General features: G+C 54.7%; 1 protein-coding gene across 2 annotated transcripts in view; it reads left to right on the top strand.

The window, feature by feature from the left end:
* The window catches only part of PITPNM3 (PITPNM family member 3), a 105,961-nt gene that overhangs the window by 75,088 nt on the left and 13,209 nt on the right, over nt 1-17,664 (top strand). For both annotated transcript variants that reach the window (XM_055367294.2, XM_055367293.2), the window contains 10 exons: nt 3,102-3,291; nt 3,754-3,876; nt 4,622-4,806; nt 7,229-7,401; nt 9,000-9,170; nt 10,480-10,674; nt 11,427-11,575; nt 13,490-13,606; nt 17,059-17,175; nt 17,513-17,661. In XM_055367294.2, the coding sequence (XP_055223269.1) occupies nt 3,102-3,291; nt 3,754-3,876; nt 4,622-4,806; nt 7,229-7,401; nt 9,000-9,170; nt 10,480-10,674; nt 11,427-11,575; nt 13,490-13,606; nt 17,059-17,175; nt 17,513-17,661 (1,569 nt within the window). The remainder of the gene's footprint in view (nt 1-3,101; nt 3,292-3,753; nt 3,877-4,621; nt 4,807-7,228; nt 7,402-8,999; nt 9,171-10,479; nt 10,675-11,426; nt 11,576-13,489; nt 13,607-17,058; nt 17,176-17,512; nt 17,662-17,664) is intronic.

Below are 17,664 nucleotides of genomic sequence, written 5' to 3'. Positions count from 1 at the left end.
ATCTATCTATCTATCTGATCTACCTATCTCTTAATATCACAGTGCTCTGATGGAGGAGGAACAGGGCACTGTGGGCTCTCTGAGAAAGGCCAGAGAGGACTTCCTGGAGGAGTGACTTTTGGCTTTGCATACCACGGCTAAGTGTGTGGGCTCTCAGGCCGCCTGGATTTGAGTCCTGGCTGTGTGGTCTGGGGAAGGTGTTTAACTTCTCCTTGTCTCAATTTCCTAATCTGTACAATGAAGGTAGCCATAGTAAATAACCTCTCAGGGTGGCTGTGAAGAGTCTGTGTGCTAATGTGTGTGAAGCACTCAACACAGTGTCCAGAATGTAGAAAGCACATAGGGATGCCAGCCTTGGGAATGCCAGCCTTGGGGATGCTAACCTTGGGGATGCCAGCCTTGGGGATGCCAGCTGTGGGGATCTAGCCATGGGGATACTAGCCTCAGGGATACTAGCTATGGGGATGCCAACCTTGGAGATACTAGTCATAGGGATGCCAGCCTTGGGGATACTAGTCTTGGGAATACTAGCCATGGGGATGCCAGCCTTGGGGATACTAGCTGTGGGGATCCAGCCATGGGGATGCCAGCCTTGGAGATGCTAGCCATGGGGATGCTAGTCTCAGGGATACTAGCCATGCGGATGCCAGCCTTGGGGATGCTAACTGTGGGGATGCCAGCTTCGGGGATGCTAGCCATGACTCACATCATCTTCCTCCTGGCTGGAAGAGGGGCTCTCTCTGCAGGTGGAGAGTGGGCTGGGGAGAGAGACTTCCAACTCGCAGCAGGGAACCCAGCTGGTGGGGAGAAAGGAGGGAAGGATGTGTGCACAGAAGGGCTGGTTGAGCGCTGGGCAGCTTGCTCACTGCTGACGCTGGCACATCCTTGCCCACTGTGGGCCCTGGCACCTGTGGGGGACAAACTGAGGGGACCTCCAGGGTATGGGGCCTCTGGGAGCTCCACCCACTGCTCCAGGCACTGAGGGCTGCAGTGCTCCCCTCCTGCCTATCCTGTTGAACTAGCTAAAGGTAGGTGCCTGGGGCCGGGTGGATACCTGGGTTCTCAGCAGGCATATGTGCAAAAATGACCCAAAGCCTACAGGGCCCAAATCCTATAGGCATTTGGCAGATCACTGGGGCTGGCAGCTGGAAGCTGGGAACTTTCAGTCAGGGGCAGGAGGGAGGCCTCTGCACCTCTGTTCTGCCTGTCCCCCTCACAGGACCCCGCCAGAGACTTGGGGCTGCTGCAGAGCCCAGCCCTCAGGCAGAGCCCTCATACCCCGGGGCTCCGGAGCTGGGGAGGGTGGGAAGAGGTCCCCAGCAGGGTGCCAGGTGTGTGGGGCACACCGCACTCCGAATTCCCCAGGAGAATGGGAGCCGATGTTCTCAGCCAGTTGTGGCTCTGAGGAGGGCTCAGTGCGGGGAGGGCCAAAGTCCCCTGCCCTGGAGCTTCCAGCCAGTCAGGAGAGAGCACGGGCAAGCCCCTTCCCTTCCCTGGGCCTTCCTTTTCCCCCTCTGGATTGGGGGAAAGTCAGAGACTCTGATTTATCTGCGTTCCTTGGACACCAACAGGAATTGCAGGCAGATCTCAATCAGAGTTGGAAGGAAGGAAGATCTGTAATTCCGCAACCTGGCTAATTGCCCAAATCCGTGGTGTGATTCTTGTTAAACTGCGAGATGTCCAGGCCTCCCCCCAGCAGTGGCTGATTCAGGAGGGAGGTGCCCCGGAATCTGCATCTTTGACACCTGCTCACTGCTGAACTGGTGGCGCAGCATGTTCCCTTGTCACTCTGATAGTCCAGGACTTCACTGTGCTAGTTCATCATCCGTCTCAGGAACCCCTCTACCTGTCCCCAGGACATCTGACCTCCAGAGCTGGGTCACCCCTATCTCCAGGAAGACAGATGGCCCGGCCATTCATTCGTGGGGCCAGCGGGAGGGAGCTTAGTTCTCCCCCCAGGCAGTTCCTTGGCAGGGCCATTCATCACCCCATAATCACGGCTGGGAGGGAGCTCTTTCTCAGCTAATTAAAATCTCTCCGGCTGCAATCGAGGCCTGCTTCCTCTAATTTGTGTTCTTTGGAGATGAGGAATGGCTGACAGGGCCAGCCTTGTACACCACAAGGACTCTGCCACCTGCTGAGAGTGCTCGAGCCCTGTCACCTGCCCCAGATTCTGTCGAGTCCCAGTGGGATGTGCACTGGGCTCCATCAGCCTGAGCTTGGGCTAAGGGGGAAGGGCAGGCTCTGGGCAGGGGTGGAGAGTTCCCAGCCTCCCTCTATGGTCCTTCATGACCAGCCAGGTCCAACAGTGCATCTGGCTCGGAAGCCCCAGGGAACAGAAGCAGAGATGGGGGCAGAGGCAGGGGTAGGTGACTCGGAGGCACTGGTCTTAGGTGAGTCTGAGCTGCCCAGAGATGGGGGGATTTCCTAGTGGGAAGGTAGGGAGTTGTGGGTGCCAATGCAAAGTCTGGACAGTCTGCTGGCTGGACACTGTTGGGCAGGCTCTCAGCCCCCTCTGGGGTCACAGAACTTTCTGCAAAGCTGATGAAAGCTCTGATCTTCTCCCAGTGATGCAATGAATACAACATCATGTCTGCAGCTATGTGCCCAGCTCCAAGCTGTGGCCAACATGTGAACCCCAAGCCTGGCATGTCCTCTGTCCTCCTTTCCCAGCTTCTCCAAAGCCTTTCTTGAGGCCTAGTTCAAGCCCCACCTCCTCCAGGAAGTCTGCCATGATGATATGTTCCGACATGTTCCACCCTAGCTGGCTCCTCAGCTGACTTCTTCCTCTATGGTTGGGGTGTCCTTTGGGGCCATGCAGAAGAGGGCAATAGAGACTGCAGTCACAGGGACCCCAGGGCCCACACCCATGGCCAGCACAGGAAGGACACACAGGGAGTCAGTGTAGGCGTGAATCCTCTTCCCCTCTCCTCCCCACATTGCCTGTGCTCTGTGTCACCAGGCTCCTGCCTGGGTCTTCCTGAAGGGTCCCTGGAGCCCAATTCCTGGCCAGTATGTGCTCTCTTCTGCCTGATCCTCAGCCCCAAACCTGCCAACCTGCCCGATCCTGGCTGGGCTCACCTTGGGCCCCCTGTCTGCAGCCTGAACCCCTACAGCCATGATGAGGGCTGCCTCAGCAGCAGCCAGGACCACGTCCCTCTGGCCGCCCTTCCCCTGTTGGCCATCTCCTCCCCGCAGTACCAGGATGCTGTTGCCACTGTCATCGAGCGAGCCAACCAGGTCTACAGAGAGTTCCTGAAGTCCTCTGATGGGATTGGCTTCAGTGGGCAGGTAGGACAGCCTGCCCTCTCCTCCTCTCCCCTCCCCTGTTCCGGCCCCGGCCTGGGAGAGAGGCTGGAATCTACTGAAAGGGCCAAGGCCAGGCTGTTCTCGAATAAACCTCTGAACCCAAAGGCGGCTTTTGAGATCTCTGAGTTTGCCCTCATTTTACAGATAGAAAAGCAGAGGCCAACAGTCTGAGTTCTGATTCTGAGTCCATGCTGCTCTCTAGCCCAAGTCTGATCCCTGAGAGTAGCCTACTCCCCGTCCTTGGGCTGGCCTGGGCCAACGCCAACCCTGACCCCCCCCCCCCCCGCCCCCCAGTTTGCACACTGCTTCCCAGTTGGGCTCTCTCAACACCTCCCAAGGACGAGTTTCTCATTCTCCTGTGGGGAGGCAGCACTGCTCTGGCCGGGTGTGGGGGTGAGGGGTCAGCAGTGGGCAGGCCTGCAGTCCCAGCTGCATCTCTTCCAGGTGTGTCTCATCGGGGACTGTGTGGGGGGCCTCCTGGCCTTTGATGCCATCTGCTACAGTGCGGGGCCCTCAGGGGACAGCCCTGCCAGCAGCAGCCGGAAGGGGAGCATCAGCAGCACCCAGGTACAGCCGGGGGACAGGACCGCGGGAGGGGCCTGCCCCTCGGGGAGAGAGTGCTGGTTCTTCACGTTGGCACCATGACATCCAGGTTACAAAGAAGTGTATCATAATCCAGCTGGGCGCAGTGACTCATGCCTGTAATCCCAGCAGTTTGGGAGGCCAGTGTGGGCAGATCACCTGAGGTCAGGAGTTTGAGACTAGCCTGGCCAACATGGTGAAATCCCATCTCTACTAAAAATACAAAAATTAGCCGGACATGGTGGTGCGTGCCTGTAATCCCAGCTACTTGGGAGGCTGAGGCACGAGAATCACTTGAACCCAGGAGGTGGAGTTTGCAGTGAGCCAAGATCGCACCACTGCACTCCAGCCTGTGTGACAGAGGGAGACTCTGTTTCAAAAAAGAAAAAAAAAAAGAAGAAGAAGAAGAAGAAGTGTATCACAATTCTACAAGAGTGGCAGGGGATTATTATGACAGGTGTGGAAACTGAGGCCTGGAGAGCTGGATTTGGCCCCTTCGACAGCCATCCAGCATCCCAGTGGGAATGTCAATCCCGGTAGATGCGGGAGAGAGCCTGTGCCTAAAATCCTACCATGATTGCAATGTGGCTTCCTGTGTCTTTTGGAAGAAGGGTAGCCCCTCACATCTTAGGATGAAGGGGTTGGTTTGTGCTTGGGGGGAGGAGACAAGGCCCCAGAGTCTCCCGTGACAACAGTCTTTTTCTCTCCTGTCCCCTGTTCGGTCCCAAAGGACACCCCAGTCGCAGTGGAGGAAGATTGCAGCCTGGCCAGCAGCAAGCGTCTCAGCAAAAGCAACATTGACATCTCCAGTGGGTTGGAGGATGAGGAGCCCAAGAGGTCGTTGCCGCGGAAACAGAGCGACTCCTCCACCTATGACTGCGAGGCCATCACCCAGCACCATGCCTTCCTCTCAAGGTAGCCCCTCCCTGTCCAGAAGCAAGAAGACCTTGGCTTAGAGCCAACTGGGAGGGCTGTGACCAGTCAGATGTCCCAGGCCCTTCCATGGGGGCCCATAGATAAGCATTGAAATGCTGGGACCAAGGCCACTTGCCATCAGCCCTGTACTGAGGGACCACAGCCACTCGTCGGTGGCCCTGTACTGAGACTCTGGAATCTGGTTCCCTGTCCCTGCCCTGCTCTGACTTGCAGAGAGACTGGGAATGGTCGTCCTTTTCTGAGCCTCGGCTTTTCTTCTGCAAAAAGATAATGCTGCCCAGCCTACTTCACTGCATGGTTTTAAGAACCTGGCGGAATAATTGCTGTGACTGTGTTTTGAGAGTCACCCGAGGTGTGTGTTGTTATCATTTCTCATAGGGAAAGAGAGGGTCAAGTAGGTCAGGAACTTTCTAGAGGTCACGCAGCCAGTGACGGAAGAGCTGGGATCATCATTCTGGTCTCCCTATCCCAAGTTCATGTTTCTAATCCAACACACTTTTGTTTATGGGCCAGGCAGGCTCCTCTACAGAACTGTTTACCCTTTAACTTTCTAGAAGAGACATGTTAATCAATGTGGGCTAAACACATTATCTGCACATTAATTCAGCTTACACGTTAATTGAACTTGGACCCAAATTGGAAGGAATGTCTCTTTCTTTTTCCTCTGCTCCTCAGCTCTCTTCTTCCTTCCTTTCTCCTTCCTCCTTACCCAAGTGATAAGTACCATGAGGTCATTACATTTGGAAAATAATCATCTCACCACCCAGAGGGAGCCAACAGTCTCATTGTTAACATAGAGACTGTTTCCTTCTACATGCTTTTAAGATCGTTTTACTTAAAAAAAAAAACCTTTATATTGTGATCTTTTCCTGATATAATTAAAAATACTTGATAAATATTCTTAATGGCAATATAATGTCGAATGAATGGATATCAGTTTACTTAATCCCTATAATTAGGCATTTTGGCTGTTTCCAATTCCTTAGCAATATAAATAGCCCTACAGTGAACATCTTTGTGCATAAACGTTAATGTATATATTAGGGTGATTATATTTGGATGGATTCCTGGAGGAAGAATTATTAGGTCAAAGGCTCTGCACATTTAAATCTCTGAATGTTTAAAGCCCCGCTGACAGATGATCCTTTAGAAAAGCAGCTACCTTCTAGTGAGGCTTGCAAGGTGAAAAATCTCAACAGTCCTGGCTCATCCTTGAAAAATCCTTTAGGAGAGCCCCAAATTTGGAGAGTGATGAGAAGTTGGAGGCTTCCAGGAGCTGGTCTGACACAGCCAGCTTTCCCCTCTGGTGTAGGGACAGATGGTGGTTTCTTTGGCAATTAAGTAGTTGGCGTGTGTTTAGGGACCACGCTGTACATGAAATATGTATTGTTAAACATCAGAGTCATCATCTCACTGTGAGATGCTCACACTGCAAGAGGCAGGAGGGAGTGCGGAGACTGAGGATTCAACTTTGCAGACTCGCTCACTCCTGAGGGTGGGGCACTTGTCCACATGATTTCAATAGCTCTTTCTACAGTTTGTTCTCCTCTGACTCAAGTAGTTTAGTTGCTTTGCATTCAGTTAATGGATTCACTCTAAGCTGTAGCTAATGCTGGCTGGAAGGTCAGGGAGGTACCCAGGTTTCTTTCTGATTCTCAGTGTCCTACTCTGGGTCTGTGGCTGAACGTAACTTGGATTCTTCCCAGGACAGTGGGCACCTGGGTTGGAAATGGTTGGAATTCTGTGTGTCTCACATTTTTCTCCTTAAGCTCTGCTTCATCTGTGGGCTGGGGCTGGGGGTGGGGAGACCAAGCTGTTTGCATCTGTGTCTGCGGGTTGCCTGGAACAGGAGTTACGATGAAAGCCCTGATCCCAGCAGAACAGAACTGATGTTAGCCAGCTGAGTGTTGGGCAGGCTGGGCTTGTCTGGTACACAGTGCAGGAATCCTCAGCGTGGCCATCACAAAGCCAGCATGACGAGGCAGGCCTGCCAGTGTGTAGGATGCTCAGGCGCCGCAGGTGCTCAGCCTGTTTTTGTAAGTAACATTTGATTGGATCCCAGCCATGCATATTTAATCACTGTCCATGGGCGCTTTTATGCTGCAATGGCAGAGTTAACTAGATGCAATGGAGACCACACGGTCCATGACGTCTGAAATATTGACTCTCTGGCCTTTTGCAGAAAAAGTTTGTTGATTCCTTTTCTAGCCAAATATCAGCCAGGCCTTGGTGGCCAGTGCTGACTGTAGGTGGTGTGCAGCCGGTGGACTCTCAGCCCCGCCCCAGAGATGGAGGGTTGGGCACTTCACGCTCAGAATTCAGGCTGCGCTGCTGTGTGAACACTCCCGCATTCTCGGTCCTTCCCTGACCTGCCCTGCCCTGCGTCCTCCTCCCTCCACAGCATCCACTCCAGCGTGCTAAAGGATGAGTCTGAGACCCCGGTGGCTGGGGGGCCGCAGCTCCCTGAGGTCAGCCTGGGCCGCTTTGACTTCGACGTGTCCGACTTCTTCCTCTTCGGCTCGCCACTGGGCCTGGTCCTGGCCATGCGGAGGACGGTGCTGCCTGGGCTGGACGGTAGGGATGGTGTGGGCTGGGGCCTGAGGTGCCTGTGCGTCACTAGGGCCACCGTGTCAGGGCCTCAGAATGAGGAGAGTGAAGTCGGGGACAGGGGCAGGGAGGGTCACAGAGTTGAGATAGGTGGAAAGAGAGGAGAGAGGGTGGGGAAGAGGAGGGAGAGAGGAGCAGCTTCCCTTCTGACACAGGGTGAAGGTGAGGCAGCTTCAGATGGATTTCACTCTCCATGTCAAGTGCCCCTGGCTGCTTTGTGGCCCCATTGTCTGGTGGTCACGCCCTATGGGGAAGAGAAGACAGAATATTCAACCTCTTGCCTCCCACCCTCTCCTTCTCCTGTACTGAGGCAGATATGGCTGCCAGGTTGGTCTCACCACCCACCCCCGCATATCCCCAAGCCCACCTCAGGTGCCTTTGCTCATGCAATACCTGCAACCTTTTTTTTTTTTTTTGAGGTGGAGTCTCACTCTGTCGCCCAGGCTGGAGTGCAGTGGCGCTATCTCAGCTCACTGCAACCTCTGCCTCCCGGGTTAAACCAATTTTCCTGCCTCAGCCTCCCGAGTAGCTTGAATTACAGGCACCCACCATGACGCCCAGCTAATTTTTGTATTTTTGTTAGAGATGGAGTTTCACCATGTTGGCCAGGCTGGTCTCGAACTCCTGACCTCAAGTGATCCACCCGCCTTGGCCTCCCAAATTGCTGGGATTACAGGCGTGAACCACCGTGCCCGGCTAATACCTGCAACCTCGAGTGCCTTTTCCTGCTCCTCTAAAATGTACACACCAGGCGATTGGCACCAGCAGGCATGAGAGGTGGGGAGGGTATCTGTGACTCTTAAGGACAGAAGTACAGACCGTCTGAGGCTGCAGGGCACCTTGGGTATCCACAGATCCATGCTTTTGGCCAAAGCTTACTGACAAGCTACAGTATGGAACAGATAAAGTGAGTGGTAGAAATGGAGGCGAGGAGGCAGAACCCCATGGCTGCCCTCAGTGTCGCTAATGAACCCTAGGGCTCCCTGGATGCTGGACGGTCCAGCCCCTGTTCTAGGAGGACAGGGAGGCCCACCGATGAGGTGGATGCCTCAGTGGAGACACCTGCTGGTCAGCGAGAAAAGTGTTCCACCAGCTCTGGCAAACCTGGAACTCTAGCAGCAGGCCTGGGAACTGAGTGTTTATAGCCTTGAGGCCTGCGGAAGGGGCAGCTGACCTGCCTGAAGGAACCTGGGTTGGCTTCCTAGGTCAGGTGGTAACTGAGTGAAAACTGGAAGAATCTAAAGGAGTTGCCCCATGGAAATGGTGGAGGGAGGGCCCACAAGGAGAAGGGATGTTTTGAGCAAAGGCTCAGAGAAAGGAAAGCTGCAAGCCTGATTGGGGAAGGGCAGCTGTGCACCACGGCTGCAGTGCTGGGTGCCTGTCACTGCGCTCCTGGGTGGGGAGACAAACTGAATGTAATGGCTTTGTTCCCGTGGGGAGCAGGGAGCCCGGGGAGGCTCTTGAGAGGGGAGTAGGCTACTCCAGGCTGCATTCCAGGGAGCCTCCTAAGGCCCAGGGAGCAGGTACTAGAAAGGGGCTTCCCTCTGTCTTCCCACTCACCCCAGGCTTCCAGGTGCGTCCTGCCTGCAGCCAGGTCTACAGCTTCTTCCATTGCGCAGACCCCTCTGCCTCACGGCTCGAGCCACTGCTGGAGCCCAAGTTCCACCTGGTGCCGCCTGTCAGCGTGCCTCGCTACCAGAGGTTCCCACTGGGCGATGGGCAGTCCCTCCTCCTCGGTAGGTTCTTGGGGGTGGGAGAGAGTGTGCTGAGCTGGAGGTGGGGCCCCAGCCCATTCAGCCCCTCCAAGCTCTCAGTGAGTAGGGTGACTCACCTGAGCAGGGGCTGTGAGAACAGAAGGTTAGCCGACTCCTCTGTCTTCAGAGTCGCCCACCTGTGCTAAGCACCTGCTCTGTCTGAGGCATCTTGGGGCTCAGAGACCCAGGCTGTGTCCCCCAGCAGGCTCCCGGACACACTCCTGTGGCCAGGGCTGGTGTAACACTTGAGCTTTCAGACCTGATGGCAGGTCCAGGTATCCATGCTCCAATCTATTTATGAGTGCCCAGCCTGGACTCTGAAGGGGTAGGGCAGAGAGTGTGCCATCCTGGTGGGCTTCATGGAAGAGGCGGCCTTTGATTAGGGTCCAGACAGGGGAGGTGCATTTGGACAGGTGGAGAAGAGCTAGAGGATGAGGGTTCAGATCTTCCAGGCAGGGAGAACAGCAGGAGCGAGGGCAGGTGTTTTGGCGAAGAGCCAGTGGCCTCCAGGGTCAAGTGGGGTGATCCGGGCATGGACCGAGTGTGTCGTCGATGGGAGACCTGTAATGGACAGTCAGCAGCTTGGAAATCGGAGCCTTGGCTCCACACCCTACTTGAGGAAATTTAGCCTAAGCCTGCTCAGAGGTTTGCGTCAGGGATGGGGGAGTTGTGCATGGGGCCGATTCAGGATTAAAAACCATCCCTTCCTCACCCCTAATTCAATGGAGCCTTTGTTTCCAAATCCCTGCCTGCCTGGAGCTTCAATAGGTCGGCTAGGCTGGAAACCTCCCTCCCCCATGGATCTCTCTTTGGTCCGGGACTCCCCTCCCTCCCCTGAGGCTATCCTAGCTCTCAGGCTGGAGTCCCCGTTCCCTTCCAGAGGCAGCCTCAGTTCTTTGTGGTGCAGGGGAGGAGTTGGATAAGAGAGGATATGGCTATGAGTCACTCCTGGGACCTCAGCTGGTGCTTTTGGGGCAACGTCCCAGAGGCTCCCTCTGCAGCTTTATTGGGGGTAGGGGTGATGGCTGGGACTCCAGCTTGTGTCTGCATAACTCACAGCTGCAAGGAGGTAAATGTGGCAATATGCGGTGGCAGCGGGGTCCCTTCAGGCCCAGGGGACTGGTGGGGTGGGCACAGTGAGAGGGGCAGGTGCTTGCTGGGCTGGCAAGTGAGCAGAGCCAGGGCTGGCTCCTCCAAGTGCCCAGCCTCCCTCCCAGCATGGTGCTGGCACTGAGTGGGCAGCTCTGCTGGAGACACATGACTCAGCCTGACCTTGAAATTCCCCCTCCAGCTGATGCCCTACACACCCACAGCCCCCTCTTCCTGGAGGGCAGCTCCCGGGACAGCCCACCACTTCTGGATGCCCCTGCCTCGCCCCCTCAGGCCTCGAGGTTCCAGCGCCCAGGACGGAGGATGAGCGAGGGGAGCTCCCACAGCGAGAGCTCGGAGTCCTCGGACAGCATGGCACCCGTGGGTGCCTCCCGCAGTGAGTGAGGTCCTTTTGGGGCCCTGCCTGGATTCGGGGGAGGGGAACCTTCCTCTGGGTGGTTGCTGGGTCACTGCTAGAGCTGCTGAGGGCAGGCCCTGGGATAGGGAGAAGGTGAAGGAAGTCCTGGGGGCTTGCTTCTGCCTTTAGAGAGCTGGGCGTCTGCTGATGGAGACCTGGCATTGGTCCAAATCCTCACTCTGGCCCCAAACTGAGCTCTGACCTTGGAGGAACCTTGACCTCTGACCCTGGACAGAGCCCTGAACTCTGACCCTGCCTCAAATCAGAGCTCTGACCTTGAAGAGAGCAGTGACCCCTGATCCCTGACAGGGTCTGAGCTTTGACCTCAAACAGAGCCTTGACCTTTGACCCTGGACAGGGCTCTGACCTCTGACCATTAAGGAAGTGCTGAACCTTCCAGACATAGACTCAGCGCCAACTTCAGGCAGAGCCCACTGGGAACTGCCACTGAGTGGCAGCCCTGGGTGAGACTGTGGACGTCTCTGTGGGTCTGGCCCTCCTTCCTGGGCATGGGCTTGGTGCGCACATCTTAGGGGAGGGCTGGTGGGTTTTGAGAAGGAAGGAGGAAGAGCAGTGCGTTCCCCAGGCCTCCTCCAGGCCAGGGTGCTCCCGCCCAAACCTGTGCCCCACGTGGGGCATCCACCACCAGTCTGTGCAATGGGAGACCCCGCTGCCCCTCGGGTGAGGCCCCGGGCCGGCCACGCATCCTCACCTTCCTCTCCGACCCACAGTCACAGCCAAGTGGTGGGGAAGCAAGAGGATCGACTATGCCCTGTACTGCCCTGATGTCCTCACGGCCTTCCCCACCGTGGCCCTGCCCCACCTCTTCCACGCCAGCTACTGGGAGTCCACGGATGTGGTGGCCTTCATCCTGAGACAGGTACTGCTGCCGCAGTCACGGGCCTGCCCACAGCCACCCCAAGGGGGTACCGCCCTTCTCCAGCTGGAGAGGAGGCTATTCTTGCAGACACTGTTCAGCTTTTGGCCTTGATCCTAAGAGCATGAGGAAGGCATTGGAGCACCTACGTGAGTGGGGAGTGACATGACCAGAGAATGGGCTTCATAAAGACATTGGCTCCTGGGTGGCTGACGGTATGGTGCACTCTAGAAAATTAAATATAAACTATGCAGGAGAGTGTCCCAGTGTTTCAACTTGGAGACTGGAGTAGTCAGTTCCCACTCCCCACTGGGTCTCAATGTCCTCGTCTGCAAAACAGAAGGTATAGCAGAAAGGCTGGTGCCAGAAGGAGAGCCTGGTGGGGAGGGAGTCTGGGGAGCTGGTAGGGGTCATGATGTTCATGAACAGCCGTGATGGCCAAGATCAGGGGTATGGTTTTATATTGGGTTCAACGGGAAGCCATTGCAGGGCTGTGAGCAAGGAAGAAATAGCAACTGGCTTGTGTTTTTTGAAGGAAACCCTGAGGCTGAGGCTGCTGTTTTCACGGCAGGAGAGGAACCATGAGGCCTCTTGTGAGGCCAGTGCAGGGGCCCAACTTAGAGAGGAGGCTTGGAGTAGGACAGGGGGTGGACGTGCCACAGAGTGGCAAGATTTGCATTACGGTGAGAGCGCTTGTGGCTGTCTGCGTTGTAGGAGAAAGACGGGAGCCCAGTACGTCCTGTTTCCCACTTGAGTGACTAAGGTGGTTCCGTGTCCTGCACCTGTGGAAGAGCAGGGCTGGGCAGGGGGCGGAGGAAAGTGAGTTTTGTTTGTAGGTTCTTGGGGGTGGGAGAGAGTGTGCTGGGCTGGGGGTGGGTCCCCAGCCCGGTGGCACCCAGGCCAGGGTGCTCCAGCCCAAACCTGTGCCCCACGTGGCACATCCACCACCGTCTGGGTGTGTGAAGTGTGAGCTGCCTCTTAGTTGCTGGGACGGAAGGGGAGTAGAAGAGTCTGGAACTTAGAGAAGACATCAGGATTCCAGATAAAAATGTGGGTGTCATCAGAGCTTGGACGGCATTTAAAACTGGTGATGAGTGCCAGACTAAGGGTGCTCCTACAGAGAGGGAAGTTCAGAGATGAGTCCTGGAGCTCCCCCAGGGAGAGGAGGAGAAGCCACTGAAGGAGAGAAGAGGACATCCCTGAGGTTGGAGGACCCCGAGAGTGTAGGGAGAGGACCCCTGAGATAGGCGGGGTGGGAGTCACCGGGGCCGTGGCAAGAATGGCTTCCGTAGAGTGATGGAGAAGAACCCTGCCTGGAGTGGGTGGAGGAGAGGGGGCAGGTGAGGAAGGGGTGACAGCATACGGGCTAAGTCCTCTGTGAGTGCTGCTGTGAGGGACAGCAGGGATGTGGCAGTCACTGGAGAGGCATGAGGAATCCGAGAGAGTATTTTTTAAGATGGGCAGTATGACACGTATTTGAATGCTAAGGAGAGTGATCTGGCGGAGGGAGTCTAATCAGCGCTGCGGGATTGGGAGGGGAGCATGGCTGGAGCAACGTCCTCAAGAAGCAAGGAGGGGCTGGGATCAGGACTCAAGCCGGCCTTAAGAAAGGGCCACCTTGTTGTATCAGAGGGAGGGCAGAGAGTGGGGACAGATAGAGGTGGCTGCCAGATTTGGGCACAGCGGGGCAGAGACTTCTCTCAGGAAGGGAGCCAGCTGGGAGACTGCTCTGGCCCCAGCTATCAGGACAGGAATGCAGGTCCCGGGGTCTGCAGCCTCCTGACGGTTCCAGGCTGTGAGGTTGGGGGGTTGCAGGGGCAGGGCCCAGCTGGCCACAAGCTGGTGGGCGCTGACACCCTGGGAGGGAAGCAGAGAAGCCAGAAGACCTGACCGGGGTCCTGCTCGGCTCTTGGCCAGGTAATGCGCTATGAGAGCGTGAACATCAAGGAAAGCGCCCGCCTGGACCCTGCAGCACTGAGTCCTGCCAACCCCCGGGAGAAGTGGCTTCGTAAGCGCACTCAGGTCAAGCTGAGGGTGCGTGCATGCTCAGTTCGCATGCGGCTGGGACTGTGTCCTCCGGGAGGTGGGGCTGGCCCGGGGGCTGGGGCATCCGCATGGGAGGTAAGCGCTTCAATTTGCCCTCAGAGCTCAGCACCCAAACAGGCTGGGGTTCACACTCAGATGAAGCCCAGGCACTGCAGCTGCAAGGGTGTGTGAGTTGCTTCCCCATGGCCTGGTTCCACAGGAACCCTGAGGGCAGGAGTCCAAGACACTAGGGTTGGTGAGGAGATACCAGTTATGGAGCAATTGCTATATGCCAGGCTACGGTAGATGTGGACTTGAATCAGAAAGAGTCCTGGATCTCAGTCACTTACCATTGAGTATGGCCTGGTGTGATATTTGATAGAGGAAGGTACAGATTAAGACAAAGATGGAAAGAAGGATTGTAAGGGCAAATCATTCAGGGCTTCTCTGAAGAGGCTCCTCTGTGGGGTATTGAAGGATGAATAGGAGTTTGAGGTGCATACATTTATTTATTCACTCAGCAAACGATCATCAGTGCCTACTCTGTCTCAGTCATTCTGCTAGAGAGTGGAGCACAGGGTTGTACAGACACAACCATTGCTATGGTAGGCATCTCCAGTCTGGTGAAAAGACCAGACATGGACCCCAAGAACAGTCCTAAAAGGTAGAAGGAGATCAATCCTTCATGAACCAACTCTTTTTTGGTAAACATATTTATTGAGATAAAATCCACATATTCTATAATTTACCCATTTAGATAGTACAATTCAGTGGATTTTAGTATATTCACAGATGTGTGCAACCATTAACATGGTCAGTTTTAGAGCTTTTTCATAACCTCCAAAAAGAAGCTCTGTACCCTTTAGCTGACACTCCCTCACTTGCCCCAGGCAATCAGTAATCGACTTTCTGTGCCTGCAGATTTGCCTATTCTGGACATTTCATTTCAATGAAATGATGTAATATGTGACCATTTGTGTCTGGCTTCTTGCACTTAGTGCACTGTCTTCAAGGTTCATCCAAGTGGTCGCTGTGTCAGAAATTCCTTTCTGAGGCTGAATAATATTCCATTGTATGGAGATGCTACGTTTTGCTTATCCATTCACTACCTGATGGACATTTTTTGGGTTGTTTTCACCTGCTTTTTTTTTTTTTTTTTTTTTTTTTTTTTGAGACGGAGTCTTGTTCTGTCGCCCAGGCTGGGGTGCAGTGGTGCAATCTCAACTCACTGTAACCTCCCCTCCCTGATTCAAGTGATTCTTCTACCTCAGCCTCCCAAGTAGCTGGGATTACAGGTGTTCACCACCATGCACGGCTAATTATTTTATTTTATTTTTTTTTGTATTTTTAGTAGAGATGCAGTTTCGCCATATTGGCCAGGCTGGTGTTTTCACCTTTCGGCTACTATGAATAATGCTGCTATGAACGTCCATGTATAAGTTTTTGTGTTTTTCATTTCTCCCGTGTTTTCATTTCTCTCGGGTAGATGCCTAGAAGTGCAATTTCTGTATCAAATGTTAACTCTATGGTTAATCATATAGGGAACTGCCAGACTGTTTTCCACAGTGACTGTACCATTTCACATTCCCACTGCAATGTATGAGGATTCTGATTTCTCCGCATCTTCAGCAACCCCTGTTATTATCTGTCTGTTTGATTCTAGTCATCCTGGTGGGTGTGACAGGGTATTTCATTGTGGTTTTGATTGCATTTCTTTAATGACTCGGGATGCCGGATCTTTTCAGGTGCTTATATTCATGAACCAGCTGCTCCCTCTCCCCTGATAGTGCACCTGTAAGGGGGCCTGCGTTCCCTACTTGGCTGAGTGTCTCCAGGGCAGGGCCCACGACCAGTTTATCTCAGGGACCCCATGCAGATGAGGTGTCTGCAGATATTTGTTGGATTGAATTAAAATGCATGGGAATTGAAAGGAGGTTGAGAACCTGTCTTTGAGGAGTCCAAGGAGAGTTTCTTGGCGATGATGGCGCTGAGTCTAGTCATAGCGAATGGGCTGGAATGTGGGGGAAGAGGGCCAGGCCCAGGGATGGCATCTAGAGCCAGTGTGGGGGGCGGGACAGCGGTGTGAGCAAAGGCCTGGAGGCTGCTGCAGAGCCTGGCAGAAAGGACCAGAAGGTGTGGATGGGGAGCAGCAGGAGATAGACTGAAGAGGTCGTTCAGGCAAGCCTTGGAAAGCTAAGCTCAGGTTCTGGACTCTACGCAGAGGGCACTGGGGATCCCGGGAAGGTGTTAGTAGAGCTGTGCTTTATAGAGACAGAGGATCTGTTGCAGGGACTGCCTTTGAGGAAGGAGCTCCATTAGGGAGCTGTTAGCAGCATCCAGGCGATGTGGCTGTGCGAGAGATGAAGATGTGGCCAATGCGGTAAAGGAGTGGTCACTAGATTGAGAGACTGGGGTCTTGGAGGCCAGGCTGGGAGTGGGGGCTGGTCAGGGCCAACACAGGCTGCAGAATGAACTGAAACCAGTTCATTGATAAATGAAGAAGAATAGGGAGGTTGAGACAGTCACAGATAAAATGACACAGCGTCCAGGATTGCTCCAGGATAATCCCGGTGGGGCTGGGGCCGAGGCTGGGGAATTGGGCAAGGGAAGAATGAAACCAGGATGGCCATGAGTTTGTTGCTAAGTGGTGGAGCAGGTGCCGGGAACACGAGGCTTTGTTACACTCTTCTCTCTCTCTATGCTTGTGCATTTGAAATTTTATCTTAAAAAAAAAGACAGATAGTAAATATCTGTTGGATGTGAGCTGTGATGTAGAAGAAAGAACCAAAAGTGACCAGGCAGTTTCCAGCCCAGGGATCTGGAAGATAAGGACAGGCTGTGAGGCCAGTTGTCCCCTCAGGGCCAAGCAGAGTCAAAACAGAGAACGGGCCAGGCACGGTGGCTCATGCCTATAATCCCAGCACTTTGGGAGTCCCAGGTAGGCAGATCACCTGAGGTCGGGAGTTCGAGACCAGCCTGATCAACATGGAGAAACCCCATCTCTACTAAAAATATGAAATTAGCCAGGCATGGAGGCGCATGTCTGTAATCCCAGCTACGCAGGAGGCTGAGGCAGGAGAATTGCTTGAACCCGGGAGGTTGCGGTGAGCCGAGATTGCGCCATTGCACTCCAGCCTGGGCAACAAGAGCAAAACTCCTTCTCAAAAACAAAAAACAAAAAACAAAACAAACAAACAATCAATCAAACAAAAAACACAAAAGCAGAGAACGTACAATGGCAGGAAGCCCTGTGCACCTTGAAGACAGCGTTTGGGGGACTCACGGTCTGTTTTTCTCACACGTTGCCTGGGAACACATCTCTGAAACTCTAGCAGAAGTTAGTAGAGAGACATGATTCAGCAAGCTGATATGCCTCCAGCCAGTCTGAGGAACACTGCAATGATAAAGCAAGGTTGAGCCTCCTTTGCAAGGGCTGAGCCAGCTTCTTTCTGTCCTTCCAGAATGTCACGGCTAATCACCGGGCCAATGATGTGATTGCTGCTGAAGATGGCCCCCAGGTCCTGGTGGGGCGGTTCATGTACGGGCCCCTCGACATGGTGGCTCTGACTGGAGAGAAGGTATCTGGGGCTGGGCCTCCCCTCCTCAGCCACTCCACCTGCACCAGGTGCCTCATGGAGCCACATAGCATGTGGGGTGAGGGTGTCAAGAGGGCCGAGCTGCCTGGGGTGGAAGCACAGGGCCAGGAGCTACCCACCTGCTTGGGTGGGCCGGGAAGGGTGAGCAAGGAGGAAAGGATGGGCTCGGAGTATCCAAGGACAAATGAGGAGCCAGGCTGGCAGGAGCCAGGGAATGTCAGGCAGGGACCTCAGCCCAGAGTTCCCCTGCCCAGCCCCTCTTCCAAGCCTGTAGCCCCCTCAGCCTTCAGGGAGTCCTTGACCCCCTTCACTGCCACAGGTGGACATCCTAGTAATGGCAGAGCCATCCTCAGGCCGCTGGGTACACCTGGACACAGAGATCACCAACAGCAGTGGTCGCATCACATACAATGTGCCGCGGCCCCGGCGCCTGGGGGTTGGCGTCTATCCCGTGAAGATGGTCGTCAGGTA

This window comes from Gorilla gorilla, chromosome 19 (assembly GCF_029281585.2).
Source record: "Gorilla gorilla gorilla isolate KB3781 chromosome 19, NHGRI_mGorGor1-v2.1_pri, whole genome shotgun sequence".
Lineage (NCBI taxonomy): Eukaryota > Metazoa > Chordata > Mammalia > Primates > Hominidae > Gorilla > Gorilla gorilla.
The sequence above is the reverse complement of the archived record's forward strand: the minus strand, read 5'-3'. Positions and strand labels throughout refer to the sequence as shown.